The sequence below is a fragment of the Gopherus evgoodei genome, chromosome 10 (assembly GCF_007399415.2).
Source record: "Gopherus evgoodei ecotype Sinaloan lineage chromosome 10, rGopEvg1_v1.p, whole genome shotgun sequence".
Lineage (NCBI taxonomy): Eukaryota > Metazoa > Chordata > Testudines > Testudinidae > Gopherus > Gopherus evgoodei.
Window position 1 is genome coordinate 71594842 of NC_044331.1, and position 27796 is coordinate 71622637.

Genomic DNA, 27796 nt, shown 5'->3' on the forward strand with positions numbered 1-27796 from the left:
TCGCTCCGTTTTTTCTCACCCGACGGTGTCGAGATTCCTTAAAGGGCTGGAACGTTTATTCCCTAACGTCCGTCCCCCTGCTCCGACCTGGGATCTTAACCTGGTGTTGTCCCGGCTCATGGGGCCCCCCTTTGAGCCGTTAGCTACTTGCTCCCTGCTCTACCTCTCTTGGAAGACTGCCTTTCTAGTAGCTATCACCTCAGCTAGACGGGTGTCGGAACTCCGAGCTCTTGTGGTAGACCCCCCATATACAGTCTTCCACAAAGACAAGGTGCAGCTGAGACCACACCCTGCTTTTCTGCCCAAGGTGGTCTCAGCCTTCCACGTCAACCAAGAGATTTTCCTTCCGTTTTTTTTCCCAAAACCTCACTCCTCAGGCAGGGAGCAGCAGCTCCACTCGCTGGATGTCCGTAGGGCTCTCGCGTTCTACATAGAGAGGACCAAACCCTTCCGAAAATCCCCCCAGCTTTTCGTGGCGGTAGCAGATCGTATGAAAGGGCTTCCTATCTCCTCCCAGAGGGTATCTTCTTGGGTTACGTCCTGTATCAGGACCTGTTATGACTTGGCCCATGTCCCTACGGGCCGTGTGACTGCGCATTCTGCCAGGGCGCAGGCGTCGTCGCTGGCTTTCCTCGCCCGTGTGCCCATCCAGGAAATCTGTCGGGCAGCGACCTGGTCATCGGTCCACACCTTTGCTTCCCACTACGCCCTGGTCCAGCAGTCGAGGGAGGATGCGGCCTTCGGAACTGCAGTGCTCCGTGCCGCGACTTCTCACTCCGACCCCACCGCCTAGGTATGGCTTGGGAGTCACCTAACTGGAATGGATGTGAGCAATCACTCGAAGAAGAAAAGACGGTTACTCACCTTTGTAACTGTTGTTCTTCGAGATGTGTTGCTCACATCCATTCCACACCCGCCCTCCTTCCCCACTGTTGGAGTAGCCGGCAAGAAGGAACTGAGGAGCGGGCGGGCCGGCAGGGATATATATTGGGCGCCATGGCGGCGCCACTCCAGGGGGCGACCTGCCGGCCCACTGGAGTTGCTAGGGTAAAAAGTTTCCGACGCGCGGCACGCACACCTAACTGGAATGGATGTGAGCAACACATCTCGAAGAACAACAGTTACAAAGGTGAGTAACCGTCTTTTCTTTGTGTTCAAAATGCTAATTGTAATAGTTAATTTTCCAGTGTATGTAAATAACCATTTTTAACATTTTCCTCCATGTTACCACTGTAGATCTATTTTAATGCATAATGGTGTGCTGTACGTGGTGCACCTAAAAATGTTTTGCTTGAGGGCACAGAGATGAAAGAACAATTTTTAACATGCCAACTTCAAATATCTGATAGTTAAATATAATGTACAGCATTCAGAATGATGATTTTTTTTTTTAAATTTCTTTTAGACTTTGACTTCAGTGTACCAGGCTCCATGAAACTTCACAATCTTATTTCTAAACTGAAGAAGTGGATCAAAATCCTAGAGGCAAAAACTAAGCAGCTTCCAAAGTTCTTCCTCATAGAGGAAAAGTGTCGTTTTCTAAGTAATTTCTCAGCTCAAACAGCAGAAGTGGAGATTCCTGGAGAGTTCCTTATGCCAAAGCCAACACATTATTACATCAAAATTGCAAGGTAAACTACCATTGGGTAAAAGATAGATGTAACTGAAAAAATAAAGGTTTAAAAAAAAAAATCCCCTTCCCCCACTTCTTGTGATGCAGTATCAATCCCAGTTACAGAAATGACTTTATTTGTCTGTAAAAGCAGCAAAGAATCCTGTGGCACCTTATAGACTAACAGACGTTTTGGAGCATGAGCTTTCGTGGGTGAATACCCACTTCCTCAGATGCATGTAGTGGAAATTTCCAGGGGCAGGTATATATATGCTAGCAAGGAAGCTAGAGATAACGAGGTCAGTTCAATCAGGGAGGATGAGGCCCTGTTCTAGCAGTTGAGGTGTGAAAACCAAGAGAGGAGAAACTGGTTCTGTAGTTGGCAAACCATTCACACTCTTTGTTCAATCCTGAGCTGATGGTGTCAAATTTGCAGATGAACTGGAGCTCAGCAGTTTCTTTTTGAAGTCTGGTCCTGAAGTTTTTTTGCTGCAGGATGGCCACCTTAAGGTCTGCTATAGTGTGGCCAGGGAGGTTGAAGTGCTCTCCTACAGGTTTTTTTATATTGCCATTCCTAATGTCTGATTTGTGTCCATTTATCCTTTTCCATAGAGACTGTCCAGTTTGTCCGATGTACATAGCAGAGGGGCATTGCTGGCATATGATGGCGTATATTACATTGGTGGATGTGCAGGTGAATGAACCAGTGATGGTGTGGCTGATCTGGTTAGGTCCTGTGATGGTGTCGCTGGTGTAGATATGTGGGCAGAGTTGGCATCGAGGTTTGTTGCATGGATTGGTTCCTGAGCTAGAGTTATTATGGTGCGGTGTGCAGTTACTGGTGAGAATATGTTTCAGGTTGGCAGGCTGTCTGTGGGCAAGGACTGGCCTGCCACCCAAAGCCTGTGAAAGTGTGGGATCATTGTCCAGGATGGGTTGTAGATCCTTGATGATGTGTTGGAGGGGTTTTAGCTGGGGGCTGTATGTGATGGCCAGTGGAGTCCTGTTGGTTTCTTTCTTGGGTTTGTCTTGCAGTAGGAGGCTTCTGGGTGCACGTCTGGCTCTGTTGATCTGTTTCCTTATTTTCTTGTGCGGGTATTGTAGTTTTGAGAATGCTTGGTGGAGATTTTGTAGGTGTTGGTCTCTGTCTGAGGGGTTAGAGCAGATGCGGTTGTACCTCAGTGCTTGGCTGTAGACAATGGATCGTGTGATGTGTCTGGGATGGAAGCTGGAGGCATGAAGGTAGGCATAGCGGTTGGTAGGTTTTCGATATAGGGTGGTGTTAATGTGACCATCACTTATTTGCACCGTGGTGTCTAGGAAGTGGACCTCCTGTGTAGATTGGTCCAGGCTGAGGTTGATGGTGGGGTGGAAGCTGTTGAAATCATGGTGGAATTTTTCCAGAGTCTCCTTCCCATGGGTCCAGATGATGAAGATGTCATCAATATAGCGTAGGTAGAGAAGGGGCGTGAGTGGACGAGAGCTGAGGAAGCGTTGTTCCAGGTCGGCCATAAAGATATTGGCATATTGTGGGGCCATGCGGGTGCCCATAGCAGTGCCACTGATCTGGAGATGTATATTGTCATCAAATTTGAAATAGTTGTGTGTAAGTATAAAGGCACAGAGCTCAGCAGCCAGTTGTGCTGTGGTATCCTCAGGGATAGTGGTTCCTGACAGCTTGTATTCCATCTATGTGTGGGATGTTTGTGTAGAGAGCCTCTACATCCATGGTGGCTAGGATGGTGTTTTCTGGGAGGTGACCAATGCATTGTAGTTTCCTCAGGAAATCAGTGGTGTCACGGAGATAACTGGGAGTGCTGGTGGCATAGGGTCTGAGTAGAGATTTCCAGGGGCAGCATATATATATATCTGCCCCTGGAAATTTCCACTACATGCATCTGAGGAAGTGAGTATTCACCCACGAAAGCTCATGCTCCAAAATGTCTGTTAGTCTATAAGGTGCCACAGGATTCTTTGCTGCTTTTACAGATCCAGACTAACACGGCTACCCCTCTGATACTTTATTTGTCTGTCTCTGTATTGAAATGACTTAATGAAATATCTAATGGAATGTTTCATTCTTATGTCTTAACATAATACAGTTCTAATTTTAGATTCATGTGGTAGTTTTACAGGTCTTAGTGGGAAATTAGGGAGGAGGAGAATATTTTAAGGTCATTGTAATCTACTTTACATCAGTGTAAATCCAGAGTTTTTCTGCTAACTACTAGAGTCAGTAGAGGTATTCTGGTTTTTCATCAGTGTTGTGGTTATCAGAATCTGGCCAAGAAAATAGCTTGAATTAAAAGCTCCATTCTTAAATATAGAAAAGACAAAGATGAAAGCTTTCTTCATAACCATGTTTTGGGTTTTTTTAACAGAATGCAAATCTTTGCTGAGCTGTGTTAGAAATTTAGCTTATTATAGGGTTGCATCTCATTTTAAAGAAGTCATAGTTGAGTGTTGGTTTTGCTCAGGAGCTAACAAGGTGTCTCTTTGTTACCTCTAAATACGGCATTTCTATATCTATATAGAAATAGATATAGATTTTTTTTTTAAGTCTTGCTTTCATCTCCGAGAACAGAAATAAAGCTTTAGACTTTGAAAGCTCAAGTGTTTTTATCTGTTCCTTTTCTTGATAGATTTATGCCCAGAGTGGAGATAGTACAGAAGCACAACACTGCAGCCAGAAGACTCTATATCCGAGGCCATAATGGAAAGATTTACCCGTACCTAGTAATGAATGATGCTTGCCTGACTGAGTCTCGCAGAGAAGAACGAGTATTACAGCTCCTTCGGCTTTTGAACCCCTGCTTAGAGAAAAGAAAAGAAACCACAAAGAGGCATTTATTTTTCACAGGTACAGTAGGAGTAGGTTTTAGATAATTCTTTGTGTCTATGAAAATCATATTTCTTCAAGTGACTTAAGAAGATCTGATTATTTAAACTAAAATTTTAAATGTGCGACATCAAATCAAATGTAAATCCTGCCGCTATCCTGGTAATCACAGAGGCTTCCCTGGCACTGTAACTCCACTGTATGAGGGGAAAGGGGAATGTATAGTATTTCAGGACATTTTTAGAAGAGGTTACAAATACTGCGTGGAGAAAAGTCATCTGTGAATGATTGGCCAGACCTCTGCACTGTGTCCCAAAGGATCCACTGCTGTGGCAATATGCAGACCCACTAGATAACGTTTACCAGACAGTTTTATTTTAAATTAGTGAGGTGTGAATACCAGGCTACCTCCACCCACTTCCAGATAATCCAAAAGTAATGAAGGTGTTAAGCATCTGGAAGACAACCACTCATGTAAAACTTTGAATTTAGTATAATTTCCAAATTCTACTTATGAGGCCATTACTCATTAATTCTTAGGTTTAAAATAAAAGGTTTCATCAGCTCTGCATAACATTATTTACTGCTAAACAGCTGCTAAATAATGTGAGTTCTGTAATTCAGCTATTTTTAATATAAGCCTCTTTTTTGTGCATATTTTTATGTATTATTTTGGTCTTGAAAGAGTTAACTTGGAGGCTGTCTCCATGCTCACACTACAACCTGGCAATGTTTGGGCACAATAGTGAACAAAACAGTAGCTGTCTTGCCTCTGTTTCCTCAGTTAGACTTCTCCCTCACTGTAATTTTTTATATTAATTGCAAAAATCTTCATTCATGCAATATCTTTGTGCATGTAATATTAAAGTTCAGAGATAAGGTGGGTGAGGATAATATCTTTTATTGGACAACAACTACAACAACACTGCATATAGTAAGGCTGAAAGTTAAGCATTTAAGACAGGAACTGAGAGTTAAGGTGGAAGCTACAGTGTATGTGCATTTTGATTATTTTGTGTCATGATGATGATGTGAAGCACTCCTTATTGAGAGTATTTGACTCTTCACAGTACACTTGGTCTGCATGTGACTTGAACACTAATGCAAATATAATGTCTTTGATCAATTAAATTGTTGGCAAGTTCCAGTTGCCAGCCAACTAATACATTATATATTAATATAAATACCCATCATCTTGGAAGATTGTGAGGCACTTGGCAGTTCTGTATACACAGCAGTTCTGTATACAACACCGCTGTAATGCAATCAGAGGTGGAGGGCAGAAACCAACTGTCACGCTATTGAGGGTAAGGGAAATTTTTAGTCAAGGACACTGGGGCACACACAGCATGGGCCATGGAGTCTTTTGAACCAGATTTTTGTACCAATCTCTTTTTGCACCTACAGTTGCTGTTAATTGCATATATACCTTGATACAGATGCAGTCATGAACTTGGATAACTAAGGGTTTGTCTACACTACGAAATTAGGTTGAATTTATAGAAGTCAGTTTTTTTTAGGAAGCAATTTTATACACTGTGTGTCTCCACTAAGTGCATTAAGTTGGTGGAGTGCATCCACAGTACTGAGGCTAGCGTCGACTTTCGGAGCGTTGCACTGTGGGTAGCTATCCCACAGTTCCCGCAGTCTCCCCACCCATTGGAATTCTGGGTTGAGCTCCCACCACCTGATGGGGCAAAAACATCTCATCTCTCACGTCCCTCCTGTCATTTTGTGCTTTTCTGGACTCTGATGTTGTTTGCCTTCACGCATTCTGCTGGACTCTTTCAGTGCGGGAGGACTCCATGAGCTCAGAGAACATTTCATCGTAAGTGCATTTTTTTCACCACCTTATCTGCGCTATCCTCTGGGACGGCGATTATAGTGCTAGCATTGAAACATTTGCAGCTGTGGGAGGAAAACAAAGGGAGAGTTGGGTTGACCATTTAAAATGGGATGGCCGTTTAAAAGGAGAGGCTAAGGTCTTCGGGTAAACATGAAGCACAAACCCAACTAACCCCCCCCCACACCGAATTCTCTGGGATGATCGCTTTACTCCTCTCCCCACTGCGTGGCTAACAGTGGGGATGATTTCTTTTCAGCCACAGGCACATAGCCCAGCAGGAACGACCACTTCTTTATGTCCCCTTGATAAAGTTCTCCGATTTCAACCAGGTGACCATGAATGACATCACTTTCCGGAGGATAACACAGAGCCATAAAGAACGGATGTTGCTTGACTGCATTCCAGTAGCTTTACTGGCTGTGAATACATCCCAAGTCTTCAGGGAAAATTAATTATTAAACATGCTTGCTTTTAAACCATGCATTATATTTACAAAGATACACTCACCAGAGGGGCCTTCTACCTTCAAGGTCTGGGAGCCTGGGTTGGGAAGGTAATGTCTCCAGGGTGATAAACAATTCCTGGCTGTTCGGGAGAACTGTCTCTCCGCTTGCCTGTTGTGCGCTATCTTCAACCTCCTCTTTCTCCTCATCTTCCTCGTCCTCAAAATCCTCATCCCTGTTGCGTGAGACTCCCTTGCAGGAGTCCACGTACAGGGGTGGGGTAGTTGTAGGGACACCTTCTAGAATGGCATGCAGCTCATGATAGAAGCGGCATGTCTGGGGGTCTGACCCGGAGCAGCCATTTGCCTCTTTGGTTTTTTGGTAGGCTTGCCTGAGCTCCTTAAGTTTCACACGGCACTGCTACGGGTCCCTGTTATAGCCTCTGTCCTTCATGCCTTTGGAGTTTTTTTCAAATATTTTGGCATTTCGTCTTTTGGAACGGAGTTCTGATAGCGCAGATTCCTCTCTCCATACAGCGATCAGATCCAGTACCTCCTGTTTGGTCCATGCTGGAGCTCTTTTGCGATTCTGAGACTCCACCATGGTCACCTGTGCTGATCAGCTTGCCACCCTGGCCAAACAGGAAATAAAATTCAAAAGTACGCGGGGCTTTTCCTGTCTGCCTGGCCAGTGCATCTGAGTTGAGAGCGCTGTACAGAGCGGTCACAATGGAGCACTCTGGGATAACTCCTGGAGACCAATACTATTGAATTGTATCCATACTACCCCCAAATTTGACCCGGCGATGTCGATTTCAGCGCCTATCTCCTTGTCAGGTGGATGGGTGCAGGGTTAAATCAATCTAACTCTGCTAAATTCGACCTAAACTCGTAGTGTAGACCAGGCTAAGTGACATAAATTACAACTGCAAATAATTACAAGTGCAGAAAAGACCTAGCTTCAAAAATGTGACCCTTTATGTCCACACAGAGAAAAATCCCACTCAAAATTCCCATCCAAAGGAATTGTCATCAAAAAAGCAAACTCTATATATATATGCATGGATCACTGTATGGACATATGTAGGAAGTATGCCTTCTCCAAATCATTGATATAACTTATCACAGAACAGGCAGATTAACTTGTGCAGTGTCTTAATTTCTTAGGGGGATTATTTAGTTAATATATGTGGGAAGACAACTATATGTCATGCTCAGTACTAATGACAATTAAAAAGACAGAATAAATCCTTTGAAAGATATACTTAATGGATACAGAAGCTGACTCTTAAATGTAGCATATATAACAACATAAATGCAGTGGTATAGTGGATTTGCAAAGGACCTAATTTTAAACTACAACCTCTTTTTAAAAAAAAAAAGAAAAAAAATTTCAGTACATCCTCCTGTTGTGTTATTACACATTTTGTCAGAGCCTACAAGTGAAGAAGGCGAAGTTTCTCCCCCCAAGGATTAAATGGAAGCAAAACAGGAGAATCAGCTCATTAATGACAATTCTGCACATAACACAAATTATATTAGGGTTTTTTTTTCTTCAAGTTAGTGAAGAAACCGCATCGAACTGTTGAAATAAGGATTTGGAGGCAAGGAGGGGAAACTCGTTGTTACATGTAAGCTGAGATCAATTATTTCAACGCTTCCATTGCCAGCAATGAAACAATCTACTTGGTGACCAAAAGATCAAGATTGCCAAACAAATTAAATATCATCCATGTAAAACTAGCAACAGAAGATCTCTAGTCTTTCTTTCTTAAAATAAGTGCAGAATGCAAATAGCAGACATGAGTGTTGTGTGTGTTTAGAAAAAAACTAGATAGGCTCAGTTCTGCAAAGTATCCAACTGGACTGTAGGATTTCAAAAGGACCTGTCTCTAGGCTCCTAAATCACTTAGGTGCTTTTGAAAATGTTAACTGTGTATCTCTTCAGCTAAGTATAAATAATCTTATCATGTGAAGGTCTGTTCACAGATTTTTGCAATGTTCTTTCTTTCCAGTCATGGGTTCACCTCAGCGTTCTATTTTTTTCATTATTATTATTATTATTATTATTATTATTATTATTATTCGTTTTTTGTTCGTTAGAGTTTTTTTATATATATAATATTGGAGCGAGACCAGAGTGATTTAATCGGATACTGAAAACATGTGCCCGCAGTAGGTAGATTAGTATCTGAAACAAAAATTCTCCTCTTTTCTGCAGATGAGAGACAGAATGAACTGTGAATCCTCAGATTTTTACTAAGATGGTATAGCTATAGGGATTTCAACCATCCCTGTCAGTGTGATACAGAAATGTTTTTCCCACTCAGTAATTCCTTTGCATGATATGACATCGAGTGAAAAAGAAAATCTCTCTCTCTTTTATTAAGGTTTGTTTTTTAACCAAGTTCTTAAATGTGCTATGAGGAATAAAAATCTCCTCTTGACGTACTTCAGTTGATTATCACAGCAGTGTTTAAGGGCTGATATCTGCATGCTTATTCTCCCGTTTCTTAGTGTTTTCATTATGTATTAACTATTTTCTTCCTGTCTTTTTCCTTTTCCAAAATGTATTTCTAGTCCCCCGTGTTGTAGCAGTCTCTCCACAGATGCGCCTGGTTGAAGACAATCCCTCTTCTCTCTCCCTGGTGGAGATCTATAAGCAACGCTGTGCCAAGAAAGGCATTGAGCATGACAACCCTATTTCTCGTTACTATGACAGATTGGCAACAGTCCAAGCACGAGGGACCCAAGCCAGCCATCAGGTATTGAATCTTCGTTTATTATTATTCAAACTCACTTCTTAGGGGCTTTGTGGCATTATACTTTTTGTGGCATTATACTTTGCTTTCCTTTTGCATGTTTGCTACAGACATTGCATATATGTGTTGTTTTGTTTTTTACCTGATATCTCATTAGCCCCATTATCTCATCAGCATTCTGAAGAATCTCAGGAAATTTACATCCTCAAAAAAGCCTCACTACCTAGTCTACTTTATTAACTACATATGTGTAATCTAACTACTGTAGATGAAAACAAGGTGTTTATATTATTTTCTAGTCCGATGTCTGATACTTCCGAAAGGTGTCAGTTTAGAGCATCAGAAGCAGAACTCCTGGCTCCACGAAAACAGATACAGTATTGGTAGATGTGGTGTAAGCTTCCCCATGCTGTTCTGCTGTGATATCAGAGTCTCTGAATAAGGTTTATCTTTTTGCATGAGGGCGCAAACGTGTCATTCGTGAGGCCAGGTTTTGGAAAGTGGATGCCTCTTTACTAGAAGCTGAACTGAGACCATGGATTTATTTCACCAAAGTCAGATGCAAAGTGTAACCACTAATTTGAACCTAATTTATATTTGTGCCCTGCTGAGTACAGGGCTTCATATCCTATTGTAACTCCCAGGAGCCATCCAGTGCTGATTAAAACCTTTAATAACCTTATTTTATTTTTTATATAAATATGTATGTCTTGCACCATGCCAGTCCAGTTTCAGATTAGTTTTGGAAATACACAATATGTTTATCTGCTGAATGTGTTGTTGCAAGAAAGTCTTTCAGCCTTTCTCTGTTACAGAATGATGTGTTACGTAACATCTGTTTCTGTTTTGAGGATGATTCCTTCAGGTTATCAAACTTCATCGTTAACAGTCATTTAATTAAAGCCAGTATGATGATGATTCTCTTTTGAATGTAATGGAACAGATTCCAACTTTCTTTCTTTTTCTAATTAATTAGGCTAGTATATGCTAGAGTAATTAAATATGGTAGTAGTTTGCAGATGTTTACATCCAGGAGAGAACTCTACTGCACAGTGTGAAATTACAGAAATAGTTGCAAGCCTTTCTTTAGTTTTGCTATTGAGCGGGCACCCAGATTGTGCTAAGCACTGTACATACATATATCTCTGCTCCAAAGATCTTGTGTTCTGTGATTTTTCGCCCAGTTCCACTTACTTGGGGAAATGCCCTTCATTTCCTCCTACAAACACCTAACCAAAAAGATCAAACAGTTTTTGTAGGTCTGTGCCTGTATATATCCCAGGTGCAATTTCATAGCTTTTTCCTTGTAGCCCTCTGTGTGGAATGCTATTCTGCAAAAAATCTGTCCCCTTCATATCCTTCATGTCTTGGTCTGCAGTAGCCCACAAACCACTGGTAGCTAATAACGACTAATGAGCTGAGATATTGCAGTTGATCTGTTCAAAGCTAGTCTATGACAAATATGCTCATACCAATGTTATCCTGTCCATCCTCCTTCCTTGGTGATTTGTTAGTCTCAGCAACCTGTTAACCTTCGTCTTAAGTCAAGGGCCTAATTTAAAACCCATTGAAGTCAATGGGAGTCTTTTTCCATTGATTTCAGAGAATTTAGGATAAAGCTTCAAGAGTAAAGTTTTTGGGTCATAGACTGTTTGATCACATCTGTACAATGCCTCGTATGATGGGGCCCCACCTGGCTCCAGAGCCTTTGGAAATAACTAATACAAGTAACAAATAATATAAATATCAGGCCCTGAAGGGAGGATTTGAGTTTACTGTAAAGTGCTTCTTCAACTTGGAGTGAAACTGTCCATCCCAGTTAGTTTTCTTAGTGTTTCTTTCCACTCTGTGAAAGAGGCAATCTGGGTATTTCCTGATTGCGGGGTATGAGATATTTGGTAGGAGAGAATTGATGCTAGTTATATTAATGAAGAGACAGCAAGAAAATTTGCTGATGAAGAGTTAAGTACTTCTCTCTCAGTCTGTTTTATGCAAGTGCAGCAGGATGGTGTATTGAATGTCTCTAGGATCACTCCTGATTTTTCTTGAGATGTTAAGTAGGAGCTGTTGTCAGAGGTGTTTTGTCAGATGCTACCGGTGTGGTGCTCTGCTCTCTCTCTGTTGGTATCACTCGGCTGCGTGCGTGTGTTCCCTCTGTGTTCTGCCCCAGCTCTGCGCAGATAGCTGACACAGCAGACCCGAAGAGAACCCCCAATGACCACAGAGTCTAGGAAGGTACGAAGGCACGTCGGCCAGGTTTATTGCGATCTCGGACACAGTTGCAGTTCCTCTGAGATTGTCACTCTACAGGGCATACTACGAGAAAGTGCCTCTTGGCAATGGACCCGGCTCAGTCAATGGCGGGACTTTCCACTGCCCCCTAGGCTGGACAAAGACATCGCCCCAGGGATACATTTTTATACACAGGTACAAACAAGTTACACATCACTCCTGACGTATTGAGGTGCAGCCCCTCTACGTAATAAGGTACAACCCCTCTACGTAGTAAAGTGCCGCCTCTCACCTTGTACATGTTGGTTCGATCAAAACAACTCTATCCATCATATTACCCTTTTGCCCCTGTCATTGGGATGGGTCAGTCTGTTCCTTGTTATCTGTGTGGAATGTGCAAGTATGTGAATGTTCTGATCTCTAGTGTTCAGTACCTTTTAGGTACGTATCTTCTTGCAGCATCAGCCCTTTCCTTGCCAGATTCTGTGAGCAGGGCCTGCCTCTGGCTCACAGCTTCACTTTGCTTTATGTTAGCAAAGTCTTGACCATTACTTTAGTTCAGGCCTCAGGCCTCATACTGGGCCTTTATCTGGGCCTTCACTTACTACAGGAGCTATAGTAACCGTTTGGTCTTTTGGCTTATGTTAGATCTGTAAGCACCTTTCTCGTGTCCTTATGGTAATAATTCATCTGACATTCTCAAGGCAAAGAAACATCTCTCAACATAACTTTGAAATGACCTTGAAACCATTCAGGATATACACTTTCAAAATCTCTCAACATATGTCTATAAAAGAGTTAGAAAAAAATACTGAAATGAATGCATCTGTTTTAGAATCATGATTCCACCTTAAATGGAACAGTTGAGGAAGAAGAGGGTGGTAGTTTCGTAAAGTTAGCACTATTATTTCATTAGTATTTTTTTAAATTGACCAATCAATAGATAATAGTGGTTTAAAAATCATTTATCTTAACTAAATTTGCTTTGCTTGTAGGTTCTTCGGGATATACTTAAAGAAGTACAGAGTAACATGGTGCCACGCAGTATGCTTAAGGAATGGGCTTTACATACATTCCCAAATGCCACAGATTACTGGACGTTTCGAAAGATGTTCACAATTCAGTTGGCATTAATTGGCTTTGCAGAATTTGTCTTTCATTTAAATAGACTCAACCCTGAAATGTTACAGATTGCCCAGGTATATTGCATTCATTGAAAATGCACATTTTATCTTCTTTGAAATTTTGTAATTTACTTTTGAAATGAGTATATATTTACTATACACTACGCTGATTTGATTTTTTTTCATGTGTTTATGCACCCTGTGTGTAATCAACAGAGCATTTCAGTAGGCCTCTCTTTTTTCACTATATGATTATACAAAATAAATGCAATAATAAAAAATGACGTCAGTGGCCGCACACATTACTCTCTACATTCTCCAGCTTTTGGAAGGACAACTCCTGTTCATCAAAAAGGTCTAAAAAAAAAAAATCATAAAAAATTTTCAAATGTTCATGTAGATGTGTGTACAGTCTCGGATTCCCTTTTCCCATTCTTTGCAAGCACTATGTTGGCTATTTCCCTGTGTCAAATATCAAGTGATTTTAGAGCTTCATATTCTTATGGGAAATATTCATTTTCTAACTCCATTCTCTCTCTCTCCCCCCCCCCCACTCGCTGCTTTAACATAAACATCTAACATGAGACTTGCCAATTTAGCAGAGCAAAGATGATATATTTTAATGCTTGGAGAGGTATACGCTGTACAACTAAGAGTCCCCAGCACTAAGCCATGGCTTTCAGGTGCATACCCAGAGTGAACAATGCTGTGCTTTTCTGAAATGCAAGCTGAATGAAGATTTCTCTTTCTGCCCCTACTCGCTCACCTACCACAACCACAAAAGAACCTGTTTTTTATAGCTCATATTCTGATCCTATATATTTAATATGGTTCTTACTTTTCTTTCTACACACGATTTGTAAGAGAATAGTATATGTCAGAAATTCTAGATACCCATTGTTCAAGTATTGCTCGATCAAGAGAAAGGTGGTATTTGAACAAAGGAAATTAACAGTTTTCCCCCTTCCCACCCACTCATATTTAACTTCCATCTTTGTTACAACACTTTATGCTAGGGAAATGGAAATATTTCACTGATGCATATGGTTTAAACTTAAAATATCACTCTGCTCTGAGAATTGCCAGGAAAAATTTTTTAAAAAGTTCTGTTAGTGATTTTTATATGTTGATTTTCCTTTCCTTATATAAAGATTCATACCTGTGTCTCATTTTAAAATCTAGGATACTGGCAAGCTCAACGTGGCATACTTCCGATTTGATATTAATGATGCTACTGGTGATTTGGATGCGAATCGTCCTGTCCCATTCCGTCTTACACCAAATATTTCTGAATTCCTGACCACCATTGGCGTGTCTGGTCCATTGACTGCATCAATGATTGCAGTAGCTCGCTGTTTTGCACAGCCAAACTTTAAGGTATGTACAGTATTTACTTTTTAAATCGTGTTTTACAGACATATCACACTTGTACTATAATGGACACCTCATAGGTCGGTATGCTTGGTAAGCCGGAGTTCTGACTCTACTCCATCTTGGAATGCACCCCCAGACTTGGTGGCATCCTCGCATTGGAGGAAACTGGAGAGAAGACACCATTCTCCATCTCCAGTACCACCCAAGCAGCAGAAGAAGTCAAACACTTTTGCATCTTCTAGCCAGAAAGAAGGCCCACTTCATTTTTGAGGGCTATATCTCTGACAGAATCAGCCAGAAGTTAGAGCTAAGCCAGCTCTGACTAGAGTCTCCCCAGTACCACACTCATCATCTAGCATTGTAAAGTTGTGGACTCTAGCACCACTTCCTCCTCATCTCTGGATGAGGCCAGTGTCTCTGAATTTTCCTCCATTGTTCCTGACAATAATAAGATGTATCAGGAACTTAATGAAAAGAATAGCCATCTCCTGTTTGCACAACTGGAACTGATCCAAGACAATCCATTTAAGTTAGAAGATGTTTTGCAGGGCCTGCTAGCTTGGCTTTACCTGTAATTGAGGCCATCTTAGTGCCTACCAAAATCCTTCAGCAAATTCCCTCCCACTGCTAAAAGGAAGGGGAAGAGTTATGAAGTTCCTTCTCAGGGTCATTAGTATTTTTATTCACACCCAAGCCCAAGATCTTTGGTAGTAACAGCTGTGAATGAAAAGGCAAAACAAATCTAGCCCCAAAGACACACAGAAATTGGATTTTTCTGGGAGAAAAGTTTATTCATCATCAGGATTGCAGTTTAGAATTCGCACTATAACCACTTTTATTGGGATTAAGTGTTGAAATTTGTGGACGAGTTACCAGATGATGCCAAAGAGGCATACAGAGCCGTTGTGACTGAGAGCCACCTGGTGGCAAGATCGTCCTTATAGGCTCCCTTAGATGAGGCAGATTTATCAGCTTGAATAATGGCAGTAGTGGTCACTATGCATCATGCTTATTGGCTGCAAACAGCTGTCATTTCAACCAGAGTCCGATAGACAATTGAGGATTTGCCTTTCAAAGGCTTAAATTTATTTTTCAGAGAAGACAAAGCTCTGCATTGTCTTGAAGATTCTAGGGCAACCCTAAAGTTTTTGGGGCATTTGCATCCAAGCCCTAAGAAAAAGCAGTTCTATCTCCAGGTCCAGTAAAGGTACCTGTTCTATGCTACAAGTCAGCAGGACCAAAACTAGGAGGTGCCATAAGACTCAAAGAAGACTACTACCTCCTCTGCCACCTCCACCACCATCTGCTACCTCCAAACAATCTTATAGCATTTAAGCAGTCTGACTTCTTAGCTGAAGCCAGCATACCACCCACTCTGATTTCCCCTCCCTTTGGCAGCATGTTGTCCCATTCATCAATGGGTACTGAGCATATTGGAAATGGGATAAACCCTGCACTTTTCCTCTATTCCCTGTTCCCATTCCTCCCCACCTCATCCCTTGTCAGGAACTATTTTCTCGAGACTTCTAATTCAAGAAGTTCAACCTCTGTTACAATTCGGGGCCACAGATGAAGGGATTCTATTCCCATTATTTTCTCATTCCAGAGTCCAAGAGAGGCCTCAGACCTGCCTTAGACCTGCAAAAACTCAACAAATACATTTTAAAAAAAAGTTTTGTATGGTTACCCTAGCATCTATTATCTCATCCCTAGATCCCAGTGACTGATTTGCTGCCCTCAACTTAAAGGATGCCTACTTCCATGTGGCCATTCACCAGAGTCACAGGAGGTTTTTAAGGTTTATTGTAGCAGATAGTTATTAGTTAACAGACCTTGCCTTTGGCCTGTCTTCAGTCCCTCAAGTCTCCACAAAGTGCATGACAGCCATTGCAGCACGGTCCAAGAAAGTAGGTGCTTAGGTATGCCCATGTTTGGTTGGTTTGAGGTCAGTCAAGGGAGCAAGTGGAGGTAGCCATTCAAAAGATCCAGTCCTCTACAGTGTGTAGTGATTGCCTTTGCCTTTATTCATTGGGCCTGTTAATCAGCAAGGACACGTAAGTTGTTCTGCCTTTGCAGAGAATCGAATTCATAGTAGCAGTTCTTGATTCTATGACTACAAGAGCATATTTACTTCAGGCCAGGCTTCCAGCAATATTGAACCTTTGCAGGAACTTCAAGGTGTATCCTCGTACAGCAGTGAGGAATTTTCTGAGACTTCTCGGTCACATGGTTGTTTGTGCATATGTGACTCAGCATGCCAGACTTCACTTAAGAGTTATTCAGAGCTGGTCTATCACTTCTTTTGTTAGCTGGATGCACTAAATCATATACCTGCAGATGTCTTCTTGTCCCTGGATTAGTGGATGGGACCCCGCCAGAGTTTGCAAGGTGGATTTCTTTTTTCCACAACTTTGCCCGCCATGCCCCTGATCATAGATGTTTTGTTTCTGGGATGGGGAGCTCATGTAGGGAACCACCAGACTCAGGGACTCTGGTCAAATAAAGATCTGTCTCTGCACATCAGTGCTGAAGAACTTTGAGCTATCCACCTGGTCTGTCAGGTTTTTCTCCCTCTCATCAAAGGTGATACTGTGCAGGTAGTCATGGATAACACTGCTGTTCCATTTGAACTAGCAAGGAGGTGCCAGATTAGACCCCCTTTGCCAAGAGAAAATGAACCTATGGACTGTTTCTTCTTCAAGTGATTGCTCATATCCATTCCAGTTAGGTGTGCTCGCCGTGCGTGCACGTTCATCGGAAGATTTTTACCCTAGTAACTCCGGTGGGTTGGCAGGTCACCCCCTGGAGTGGTGCCGCTATGGCGCCTGATATATACCCCTGCCGGCCCGTCCGCTCCTCAGTTCCTTCTTACCGCCGTGTCGGTCGTTGGAACTGTGGAGCGCGGCATAGCTGTCCTCCACGTACCTAGCTTCTCCTTGTTCACTCGTTGTATATAGTTATCGTTAGTGTATAGAGTAATTAATTAATTCATAGTTGTCAATTAGTTATTGTGTATAGTTTAGCGGGTTCAGGCTCTAGCCCTTCCCCGCACCCGGTGCCCGGGCTCATGCCCAGTTTGCCGGGATTCAAGCCGTACTCGGCCTGCAAAAAGCCGATGCCCACGAGCGATCCCCACGACGCCTGCCTAAAGTGCCTGGGGGAATCGCACATATCTGAGAAGTGCCGCATTTGTAAGGCCTTCAAGCCGCGGACCAAGAAAGAGAGAGACCATTGTTTAAAGACTCTCCTTATGGAGGCAGCTCTTAGCCCTCCTTCCTCGGCACCGAGTGCCGACACTACTCCGGCACCGGACCGCGCCGGCACCGCGAAGATGCCTCGGCACCGGCCTTCCCCAGCACAGGGTCCTGTCAGAAGAACATCGGCTGCCTCTACTCCTGCAAAGCAGGCTCATGCGGACCGCCCGGCACCGACTCCTGCCACGACCCCGACGCCAGTGATACTGTCGAGTCCGGCCCCGAGAGGTCCGTTGAGTCCGGTCTTGGAGAGCTCCCTGGTGAGACCCGTGGTCGAGCTGACGGTCCCCTCTACCCCAGAAACATTCTCTTCGGCCAGGGACCTTTATTGCAATGACTGAGTCTGCTCTGCCTCAACCCCTGGCAGCGCCGGTGCGGGTTCTTCAGTCTAGAGGCAAGCCTGCAGCCATGAGACCTCTGTCCCTGGAGTCGGCGGGCAGGCACCGATCTCCACCTAGGTCCCGGCACCACTCCAGGTCCGGTGGAAGATCTCGATCGAGGCACCGCTCGAAGTCCCGGCACCGCTCACCACGGCGGTACCAGTCGTACTCGCGGCTCAGATCCGCCTCCCGGTACTCTCGGCACCGCTCCAGTTCTAGTCATCACTACTGGCACCGAGACTCCCGCAGCCGCTCGCGCCGTTGGTGTTCCCGGTCGACCTCCCAGCACCGAGCTGGTGGCAGGTCCCGGTCGCGATGCCGGCACTGTTATGACTCCCGGTACCGGTCTTCGGCACCGAGGAGGTCTCCACCAACGGGGGCAAGGGACCCATACCAGCCTCGTTCGGGCCCCCCCCCAGCCGTCCCACCAGCCATCTGTGTCCTCTCAGGCGGATAGCCTATATGCCCTGGATACAGACGTACCTGCTACCTTGTTCCACGAACCCCAGCCTCAAGAGCATGGACCACAGCAGTGGGGGTTCTGGACGCCTTGGGCATACCATCAAGCCCAAGGCCTTCAGCCCGGTCCCTCACGTTCCAATGTCTCGGAGCACAGGGTTCCTGAGGCCACGATTTCCCATCCTCCTCCCCCTCCCACGGAGGAAAGGTTGTCCCAGCCTCAGGACCCCGAACCCCCTGCGGAGTCGGATGCAGTTCTTCAGGCAGAGCCCTCCGCAGACCCGCTCCTCCCAGGTCTCTCCTCTTCATCCTCCCCGGACGAGGCTGTGGCTGGAACATCATCTACCAGGCTGCCTCCACTTGACCTTAGGGCGCACCAGGACCTCCTCAGGCGTGTTGCACAGAACATGAACCTGCAGGCCGAGGAGGTCTCGAAGATACAAGATCCAGTGGTGGACATATTGTCAGCGGATGCCCCCACTAGGGTTGCCCTTCCGTTTATTAAAACCATTCAAGCCAACGCCACTACCATCTGGCAGTCTCCGGCTTCTGTTCTCCCTGCTGCGCGAGGGGTGGAACGTAAATACATGGTCCCCTCAAAGGGGTATGAATACTTGTATGTCCACCCTCCCCTTGTTCCCTCGTCGTCCAGTCTGTGAACGAGAGGGAGCGACATGGTCAGCAGGACCCGGCCCCAAAATCCAAGGAGGCGAGACGCATGGACTTACTCGGCCGAAAGGTCTACTCTACGGGGGCCCTCCAGCTCCGCGTCTCCAATGAGCAGGCCCTCCTTAGCCGCTACAACTATAACACCTGAGCCACAGCAGACAAATTTAAGGAGCTGCTCCTTCAGGAAGCACGTCAGGAGTTCTCCGCGATCCTTGATGAGGGCAAAAAGGTCACGAGAACTTCCCTACAGGCTTCCTTAGACACCACGGACTCAGCTGCATGTACTCTGGCATCTGGCGTTACTATGCGCTGTATCTCATGGTTGCAGGTCTCCAGCCTCCCGCCGGAACTCCAGTATACCATTCAGGACCTCCCATTTGAAGGCCAAGGCCTGTTTTCCGACAAAACTGACCCTAGGCTGCAAAGCCTAAAAGACAATAGGGTCATTATGCGCTTCTTGGGGATGCATACACCCATTACCCAGCGCAGACCCTTCCGGCCACAGCAACAACACCGGCCTTACCCCCAACCCCGGCAGAGGCAAGACTTCGCCAGACGGTGAGGCGGGAATGGTCGCCGCAGACAGTCCGGCAACAGAGGAGGCCAGAACCAGAACCCCTCCAAGCCTTCTTCCGGGCCGAAACCTTCCTTTTGAGGGTGCGCCCGAGCGCGTTGTACCAGTTTCATTGATGGATCCATCCCCTCCTTTTTCCAACCGCCTTTCCCTTTTCCTCCCTGAGTGGTCCCAGCTAACATCAGACTGGTGGGTCTTACGCACGTTGGAACTTGGATACCACCTACAATTTGTTTAAAACCCTCTCTCGTCCCTCTTCAGGGACCCCTCTCATGAGCAGCTCCTCCTACAGGAAGTGCAAATGCTCCTCGCCAAAGGAGCCATAGAGGAGGTTCCTGAGCTCGAGCGGAGCAAGGGGTTTTACTCCCGCTACTTTCTAATCCCCAGGGCGAAGGGAGGTCTCAGACCTATTCTCGATCTGAGGGAACTCAACAGATGCCTAGTAAAGTTGAAGTTCCCTATGGTATCCCTGGGGACCATTATGCCATCCCTGGATCCTGGAGACTGGTACGCCGCCCTCGACATGCAAGATGCCTACTTCCATATAGCCATCTTCCCATCCCACAGGAGGTTCCACAGGTTTGTGGTCAACCGGCAACATTTCCAGTTCGCGGTCCTCCCGTTCGGCCTATCGACAACCCCAAGAGTGTTCACCAAGTGTATGGCTGTAGTTGTCGCCCACCTTCGCCGCAGTCGTATACACGTATTCCCATACCTAGACGACTGGCTTATCCGGGGGACTTCCGAGGCGCAAGTCCTCAGTCACATCCGCATTGTCAAGAACCTATTCTTAAGCCTAGGTCTGCTGATCAATGTGGAGAAATCGACGCTAATCCCCACACAGAGGATAGAGTTTATCGGCGCCACGCTGGACTCCACTCTTACCAAAGCCTCTCTGCCTCTGTCGAGGTTCCAAACTATGGCAGCCATCATACGGAGACTGCAAGCAGCGCCCCTGACCTAGGTGCGCACCTCCCTTACCCTCCTAGGCCACATGGCGGCCTGCACATTCATAGCGAACTATGCAAGACTCTGCCTAAGGCCCCTCCAGTCCTGGCTCAGCGCACAATACCATCCGGCCAGAGATCCTATCGACATGGTTGTCACCATTCCCCAGGACGTCTTAGACTCCCTCCAGTGGTGGCTGGACCCTTCTGTGGTGTGTGCGGGGCTCCCGTTCAATCCGCCCCAACCCTTGGTGTCCCTGACAACAGATGCCTCCTCCCTGGGTTGGGGGGCTCACCTTGGGCTCCTGCAAACCCAAGGCCTGTGGTCACCTCGCGAGCTAGCCCTCCACATCAACATCCGGGAGTTGAGAGCGGTCCACCTTGCTTGTCAGGCGTTCCGTCACCATCTGCAGGGCCGTTGTGTCTCAGTATTCACCGACAACACGACGACCATGTATTATATAAACAAGCAGGGCGTCACGAGATCCTCTCCCATGTGTCGAGACCTTACAGCTCTGGGACTTCTGTATAGCCCATTCCATTCACCTCATCGCGTCCTTTCTCCCAGGGGTTCGGAACACACTGGCGGATCATCGCAGCAGGTCCTTCCTTTCCCACGAATGGTCCCTTCGCCCGGATGTTGCTTTTCACTCTTCCGGAGGTGGGGGTTTCCCCAAATGGACCTCTTCGCATCCCACGGGAACAGGAAATGCCAGATGTTCTGCTCCTTTCAAGGCCTCTCACCAGGTTCGGTGGCGGACGCCTTCCTTGTTCCGTGGACGACGCACCTGCTCTATGCCTTTCCACCGTTTCCACTCGTCCACAAGGTCCTGTTGAAGGTGCGCAGGGACAAGGCCCGCTTGATCATGATAGCTCCAGCATGGCCCCATCAGCACTGGTACTCCATGCTGCTTGACCTTTCCATAGCCGACCCTGTCCCTCTGCCCCTTCATGTGGACCTAATCACTCAGGACCACGGCAAGCTCCGTCATCCGGACCTTCAGTCGCTCCACCTCACAGCGTGGCTTCTGAGTGGCTGACCCGATCTGAGCTCCGTTGCTGTACCCCAGTGTGGAAGGTGCTCCTGGGCAGCAGGAAGCCTTCCATTAGAGCGACGTATTCGGCCAAATGGAAGCGTTTCACCTGCTGGTGCGCGGAACGGAATTTCCTTCCCACTGAGGTCTCCATTGCTAATATCTTAGACTACATCTAGTCCCTCAAGCAACAGGGCCTAGCGATATCATCTCTCCGGCTTCACCTCGTGGCCATCTCCACCTTTCACCCGGGGGGGGATGGCCGCTCAGTGTTCTCTTACCCTATGGTGACTAGATTCCTTAAGGGCTTGGAGCGTCTCTACCCCCAGGTTTGCCGCCCTGCCCCTACCTGGGACCTTAACCTGGTTCTGACGCGGCTCATGTCCCCTCCATTTGAACCATTAGCGACTTGCTCCCTTCTCTACCTCTCATGGAAAACCGCTTTCCTGGTGGCCATCACATCAGCGAGACGGGTCTCGGAGCTTTGGGCCCTCACGGTAGATCCCCCGTGTACTGTGTTCCACAGGGACTAGGTGCAGCTGAGACCTCACCCAGCCTTTCTCCCCAAGGTGATATCGGTTTTCCACGTTAACCAGGAGATCTTCCTACCTGTCTTCTTCCCAAAACCCCATTCGACTCACAGGGAGCAGCAGCTACACTCACTGGATGTCCGTAGAGCGCTCGCCTTTTACATAGAGCGAACTAAGCCATTCCGCAAAACCCTCCAACTCTTTGTTGCGGTGGCGGAACGTGTCAAGGGGTTACCCGTCTCCTCGCAGAGGATTTCCTCCTGCATCTGATCCTGTTATGAATTGGCACACGCTTCCCCGGGCCACGTGACTGTGCACTCCACCAGGGCTCAAGCCTCATCGGCTGCTTTTCTTGCTCACGTGCCCATTCAGAAAATCTGCCGGGCAGCAACCTGGTCTTCTGTCCATACCTTCGCTTCCCACTACGCCCTGGTTCAGCAATCTAGGGATGATGGAGCCTTCGGCTCCGCCGTGTTGCACTCTGCAACATCTCTCTCCAACCCCACCGCCTAGGTAAGGCTTGGGAATCACCTAACTGGAATGGATATGAGCAATCACTCGAAGAAGAAAAGACAGTTACTCACCTTTGTAACTGTTGTTCTTCGAGATGTGTTGCTCATATCCATTCCACACTCGCCCTCCTTCCTCACTGTCGGAGTAGCCGGCAAGAAGGAACTGAGGAGCGGACAGGCCGGCAGGGGTATATATCAGGCGCCATAGCGGCGCCACTCCAGGGGGTGACCTGCCGACCCACCGGAGTTGCTAGGGTAAAAATCTTCCGACGAACGTGCACGCACAGTGCGCACACCTAACTGGAATGGATATGAGCAACACATCTCCAAGAACAACAGTTACAAAGGTGAGTAACCGTCTTTTATATTCACACAGTTACACTCAAAGCATCTTATCTCCCGGGGGTGGGGGCGCAAGACTATTTTGTGGACCATTTCAGCAGAACATTCAGAAGAGATCTTAAATAGTTCCTCGGATCTGACATAGCAAAGTCCATTTTCAGCCTTGAGAGATGCCAAAAATAGATCTCTTCGTCACCCAACAGGAAGTGTCACCTGTTCTTTTCAAGGGCAAGTCACAGTGCACAGTCTTTGTCAGACATCTTCCTATTGTCCTGGATGGGGGGAAATTCTATATGCTTTTCCTTCCAGTCCCAATGATGCTGAGAGGTTTGTGCAAATTCAGACAATCACACCACTCTAATTTTAATAGCACCAGTCCAGCTTTGACATCCCTGGTTCTCGGACTTGAGTCTTTCAATTTGAGATTGCATAACTCTCCCTCAGGTCTTGGATATAGCTTCACAGAACCACATCCAACCAGTGCATCTCAACTCTCTCAGTATACATCTGACATCTTGGATACTTGGTGGCTAACTACGCAGGAAGCTGACTGTTCCTTTGGGGTTCAAAACATTTTCTTAAATAGTGGGAGGAGGTTCTTCATGTGGTTCCAGCAGAAAGGTACTTCTCCTTTTTAGGCTCCCATACATTTTAATCTGGATTTCTTGCTTCACTTAAAGGTAAAAGGACTCTGTATTAATAGCTGCCAAATAAAAACTCAGGGTATCTCCTCATTCCATCCTATGGATGGAAGATTTTTTTTCCCAACCCTATGATAGTTAGATTCTTGAAAGGATTGTACAGGCTTTTCCCTCCTGTAAATGATCCCACACTATTATGTCATTTAAATTTGATCCTATCAATTTTAATAGGACCCGCTTTTGATCCTGTATGTGTTCCCTTTCTCATCTAAATGGAGATAGCAACTTTTTTTCCGAAACCTCACTCTCTCGTAAAGATAAGGAAACACTCTATAGTTTGGATGTCCATAGGCTGTTAGACTTTTACCTGGAGTGGACAAAGCAATTTAATGTTTCTGCAATTATTTAATTCCTTTGATGACCAGGTGAAGGGTCAGTGGATCTCTTTGCAGAAGATCTCCTCCTGTATTATCTTTGCTATGATATCAATATGGTCCAACCACCTAAAAGAGTTCTAGCACACACTGCAAGAGCTCAGGAAGCCCTGACTGCTTTCTTAGGTCCCATAAGGGCTGAGACTTGGTTATCTGTTCATGGCTTCACCACTCATTATGCTCTCTCCCAGGCATCTAGAGATGGTGCTAGATTTGGGAGAGTGGCATTGTGTAGTCCTTGTTCAGGTAGACTCTGATACCTTCCTCCTGGAACTGCATCAGAGTCACCTGAGGTGGAATGGACATGTGGAAGCACGCTGAGAAAAAATGGTTACATACCTGTTTCATAACTGTTGCTCTTCAAGATGTGTTGCACATGTCCATTCCACAACCTATCCTCCTTCTCCTCTATATTCGAGTACAAGAAAATGTAGGCTTCCGTGGTGAAAGAACTGTGGGGGTGGTTGGCTCTGTCCATTTATACCCTCAACTATCGGCACAAACATGTGGTGAGCGCAAGCACCACCCCATCAGATATCACTGTGGGAAAAATATCTCATGCTTTGGTGAACAGACATGCAAACACCTGAAATGGAATGGACATGTGCAACATATCCAAAAAAAACCCCAAAACCAACCAGTTACTGAACAGGTATATAACTGTTTGTTTTTTACAGATGCTAAGAACTCACAATAACTTCTTAAATATTACATCAGGACCAATACAAAGGCCAGTTGAAATCTCTGTAGTTTGTAGTCAGAATACATAAGGTTGGAATAATTTCACTCTAAGTTCACTGCTTGCTCAATCAAATTACTATGAACCAGTTGTTTTACCATCCTAGCTTTGTAAGTCCTTGAAAATCTAAAAATGACAAATGCTTAGGACTATACTATGAATAGAAAAACACCGTGGCATCTCATTAGCAGAGTAGGATGTTGAAAATACATTGTTGCTTTGATGGACTTTGGCTCTTGTAGTTTACTACAGAAATTGGCTTAATTCTTTTTAAATTCTTTTAAAAAGAGGCATCCTGCAGTTAGGCAGCAATTTGCACCAAACAACATTGCACAAAACACATTGTAGTTACTTTTTTGTAGCAATTGGGCATTTTCATACAGTTTGTGGTTGTTACCTTTAAAATTCAAGTGGGGAAAAGGTTCCTGATGTGAAATTTTCCACCTTTGTAGAACAGAAAGCAGGTGCTGTGTGTTTTTCCATAATTAAGCCACTTACACGTTGACTTCACATACATTTTAGGCCATGTTTACACATGTAGACAAATTTTCAGATGTGTGTGTCCCTGTCCCAGTTCTGGGCTGTACAACTGGAAACACTGTCAGCCTGACTTTCATAGGTGCTGAGCACCCACAGCTCGCCTTGACTTTATTTGGAAGTACAGTACTTCTAACACTCAAATTGAGCACCTAGTAACATTGGTTACTTTTGAAAATTTGGCTTGGCTTTTAACCTTAGTAAGCTGAATTCCTTTAATTCTCTTTCTTCAAAATACTGTTTTGGTTACAAAGATGGAGATACCTGGGATGCCTGGAAAGACTTGGTTTTTATAAACTGTAACTCTTAGCATCAAAAGCTCAGACTGCTGGCATTTATACCTTACTATCAAGAAATGAGCTGCTAAGGGATGAGAGAAAATAGAAAACTGTTTTTTATGTATTTCCTCTCGATAACAATAGGGTGTCCTTAGGAGGCCAGTTAGCTGAAATTTTAAAAATTCAGTTCAGAAATCCACAGTTAAAACAAGAAATACAACTTTGGGGCAATAACTACTAATTACGTTCAGCTGCATTTACGTAGGTGGGTAGGATGTGGGACCAGAATTTCCTTTCCAGAATTTAGTGGTAAGAGTCAGAGCTGTTTATCATTCAGCTAGTTATTTCTATTCTAGAACAATATTTTTCCTGAAATAAACCTTTATGTTCTTATTTGGCAAAAGTGTGTGTGTGTGTGTAAAAACTGTATTTGGTTTTGTAGTTCAGCTATAAAAAATAATTTGTAGAGGGACTTCCTAGATTTTTATAAATCCTTTTTGGGAAAAAAAATCTCTCTTAGAGAACAAAATAATTTGTTAAACAATACTTATAAAGCTTACTGCAAGTCTTAGTCCTCTGAAGCAACCAGCCACTAACGGGTTAAGATTACAAAGAGACCAAAATGTCAAGATGTAATTTATTACAATTTAGTTAAAAATCTATAGCCCCTTGACACTTTTCTTCTAGTTAAACATAATTATCTAATTTTCTCCTTCATGCAGGTTGATGGCATCCTGAAAACTGTGCTACGGGATGAAATAATTGCTTGGCACAAGAAAACACAAGAGGATACTTCCTCTCCACTCTCAGCAGCTGGGCAACCTGAAAATATGGACAGTCAGCAGCTGGTTTCACTAGTTCAAAAAGCTGTTACTGCTATCATGACTCGACTACATAATCTTGCTCAGTTTGAAGGAGGAGAAAGCAAAGTCAACACTCTAGTAGCAGCTGCAAATAGCTTGGATAATCTCTGTCGTATGGATCCTGCCTGGCACCCTTGGCTGTAACTTGAAATTTAGATCTCTCTTTTGCTGCTCTTGTGTTGTGAGCCATATATTATGGTAAGAAGAAAATGTGAAGAATTCATTTCAAACCATGGCTTACCTGTCACTGCCTTTTTCCTCATTTTAATCATGTTTACAGAAATACTACAGTTTTACTGTTTTAAGTTAATTTCATGACAGCGGTATTTCATGTACAAAGAAATGTGCTGATTTATTATTCAAAGACAACTTCCACAAATAGCTTAAAACGAGGGGGCAAGACTTAAAATGTGTACAGAAGAATTTGATTACAAGTGCTGTAATAGTGGCACTGTTAGATTTTTAGGAATGGTATATCCTAAATCTACAGCATGTAAACTTTTTATACACTTTAAGAAACCAGTATTCCCTGATCTTTGATTTTACTTGGTGAAATTTTACTAAATTTTCCTTCATTGTACTATTATGAAGGAACACATGGACTGTTTAAATACTATCAGTTTTAATCCTTTCAGAAATTTACATGAGCTAAGTTGCTTTGTACAGAGATTTTTGTAACAAAAATGTATAGCAATGGCTTTTTTTGGTTAGGCACTCAGAAAAATGATGAAACATTTGCTGGGTTTTCTTGGAACCGAAGTTATGTACAGTGAAAGTGTAAGCAGTTTTGGATCTTTAGTTAAATGTTTGACAATGTATAAAAGGGAGTTTATAAAGAGGAGGGGAAAGTCATCCGTTGATACATGTATGTGATGTAAATGGTATAAAGAAAAGCAAAAGGAGCTATAAAATGAACCAGTCTGATACTTTTGATTAGACTTCTATAGTTACTGTAGCATCCTCAGAAAGAACCTGTTTCAATTTCTTTGTAATTTCAAAAACATCAGTTTAATGTTTTATTTGAGTCTTTCTGTTCTGTTAGCATTTTTATAAACCTGCAGTGTTGAGAATGTTATGCTTAAATTTGTACAGGGTGATTTTTTTTCAAAATAAATATTTTGTAAAATGTTCTATGGTACTTATGTCAATGTAGTGTATTTTTGGGTACAGGAAAATGAAATAAGTGGAAAAGGACCCACATCATGGGTAATACTATAAACAAAGCAAAAATTGCCTACATTCTGAACATGGGTAATTGCATTAATGGGAGTTGTATATAACTAGCTCTTCTTTGAGTGATTGTATTGTATTCCACTGAGGATATGCACCAAGAGCTGGACCTATTCAAAGTAGCATTGCTCGGCGATCCACA

General features: G+C 44.4%; 1 protein-coding gene across 12 annotated transcripts in view; it reads left to right on the forward strand.

Annotated features, from left to right (window-relative positions):
* Window positions 1–27554, forward strand: part of TRRAP (transformation/transcription domain associated protein) — a 169003-nt gene extending 141449 nt beyond the window's left edge. For 11 of the 12 annotated variants that reach the window (XM_030578970.1, XM_030578969.1, XM_030578975.1 and 8 more), the window contains 6 exons: window positions 1406–1631; window positions 4255–4472; window positions 9320–9504; window positions 12729–12932; window positions 14040–14234; window positions 26284–27554. In XM_030578970.1, the coding sequence (XP_030434830.1) occupies window positions 1406–1631; window positions 4255–4472; window positions 9320–9504; window positions 12729–12932; window positions 14040–14234; window positions 26284–26568 (1313 nt within the window). In that variant the 3' untranslated portion in view covers window positions 26569–27554. Of the gene's footprint in view, window positions 1–1405; window positions 1632–4254; window positions 4473–9319; window positions 9505–11671; window positions 11876–12728; window positions 12933–14039; window positions 14235–26283 lie in introns of those variants that run through there. The other variant, XM_030578980.1, reaches the window with a different exon arrangement.
* Window positions 27555–27796: the final 242 nt, after the last annotated feature.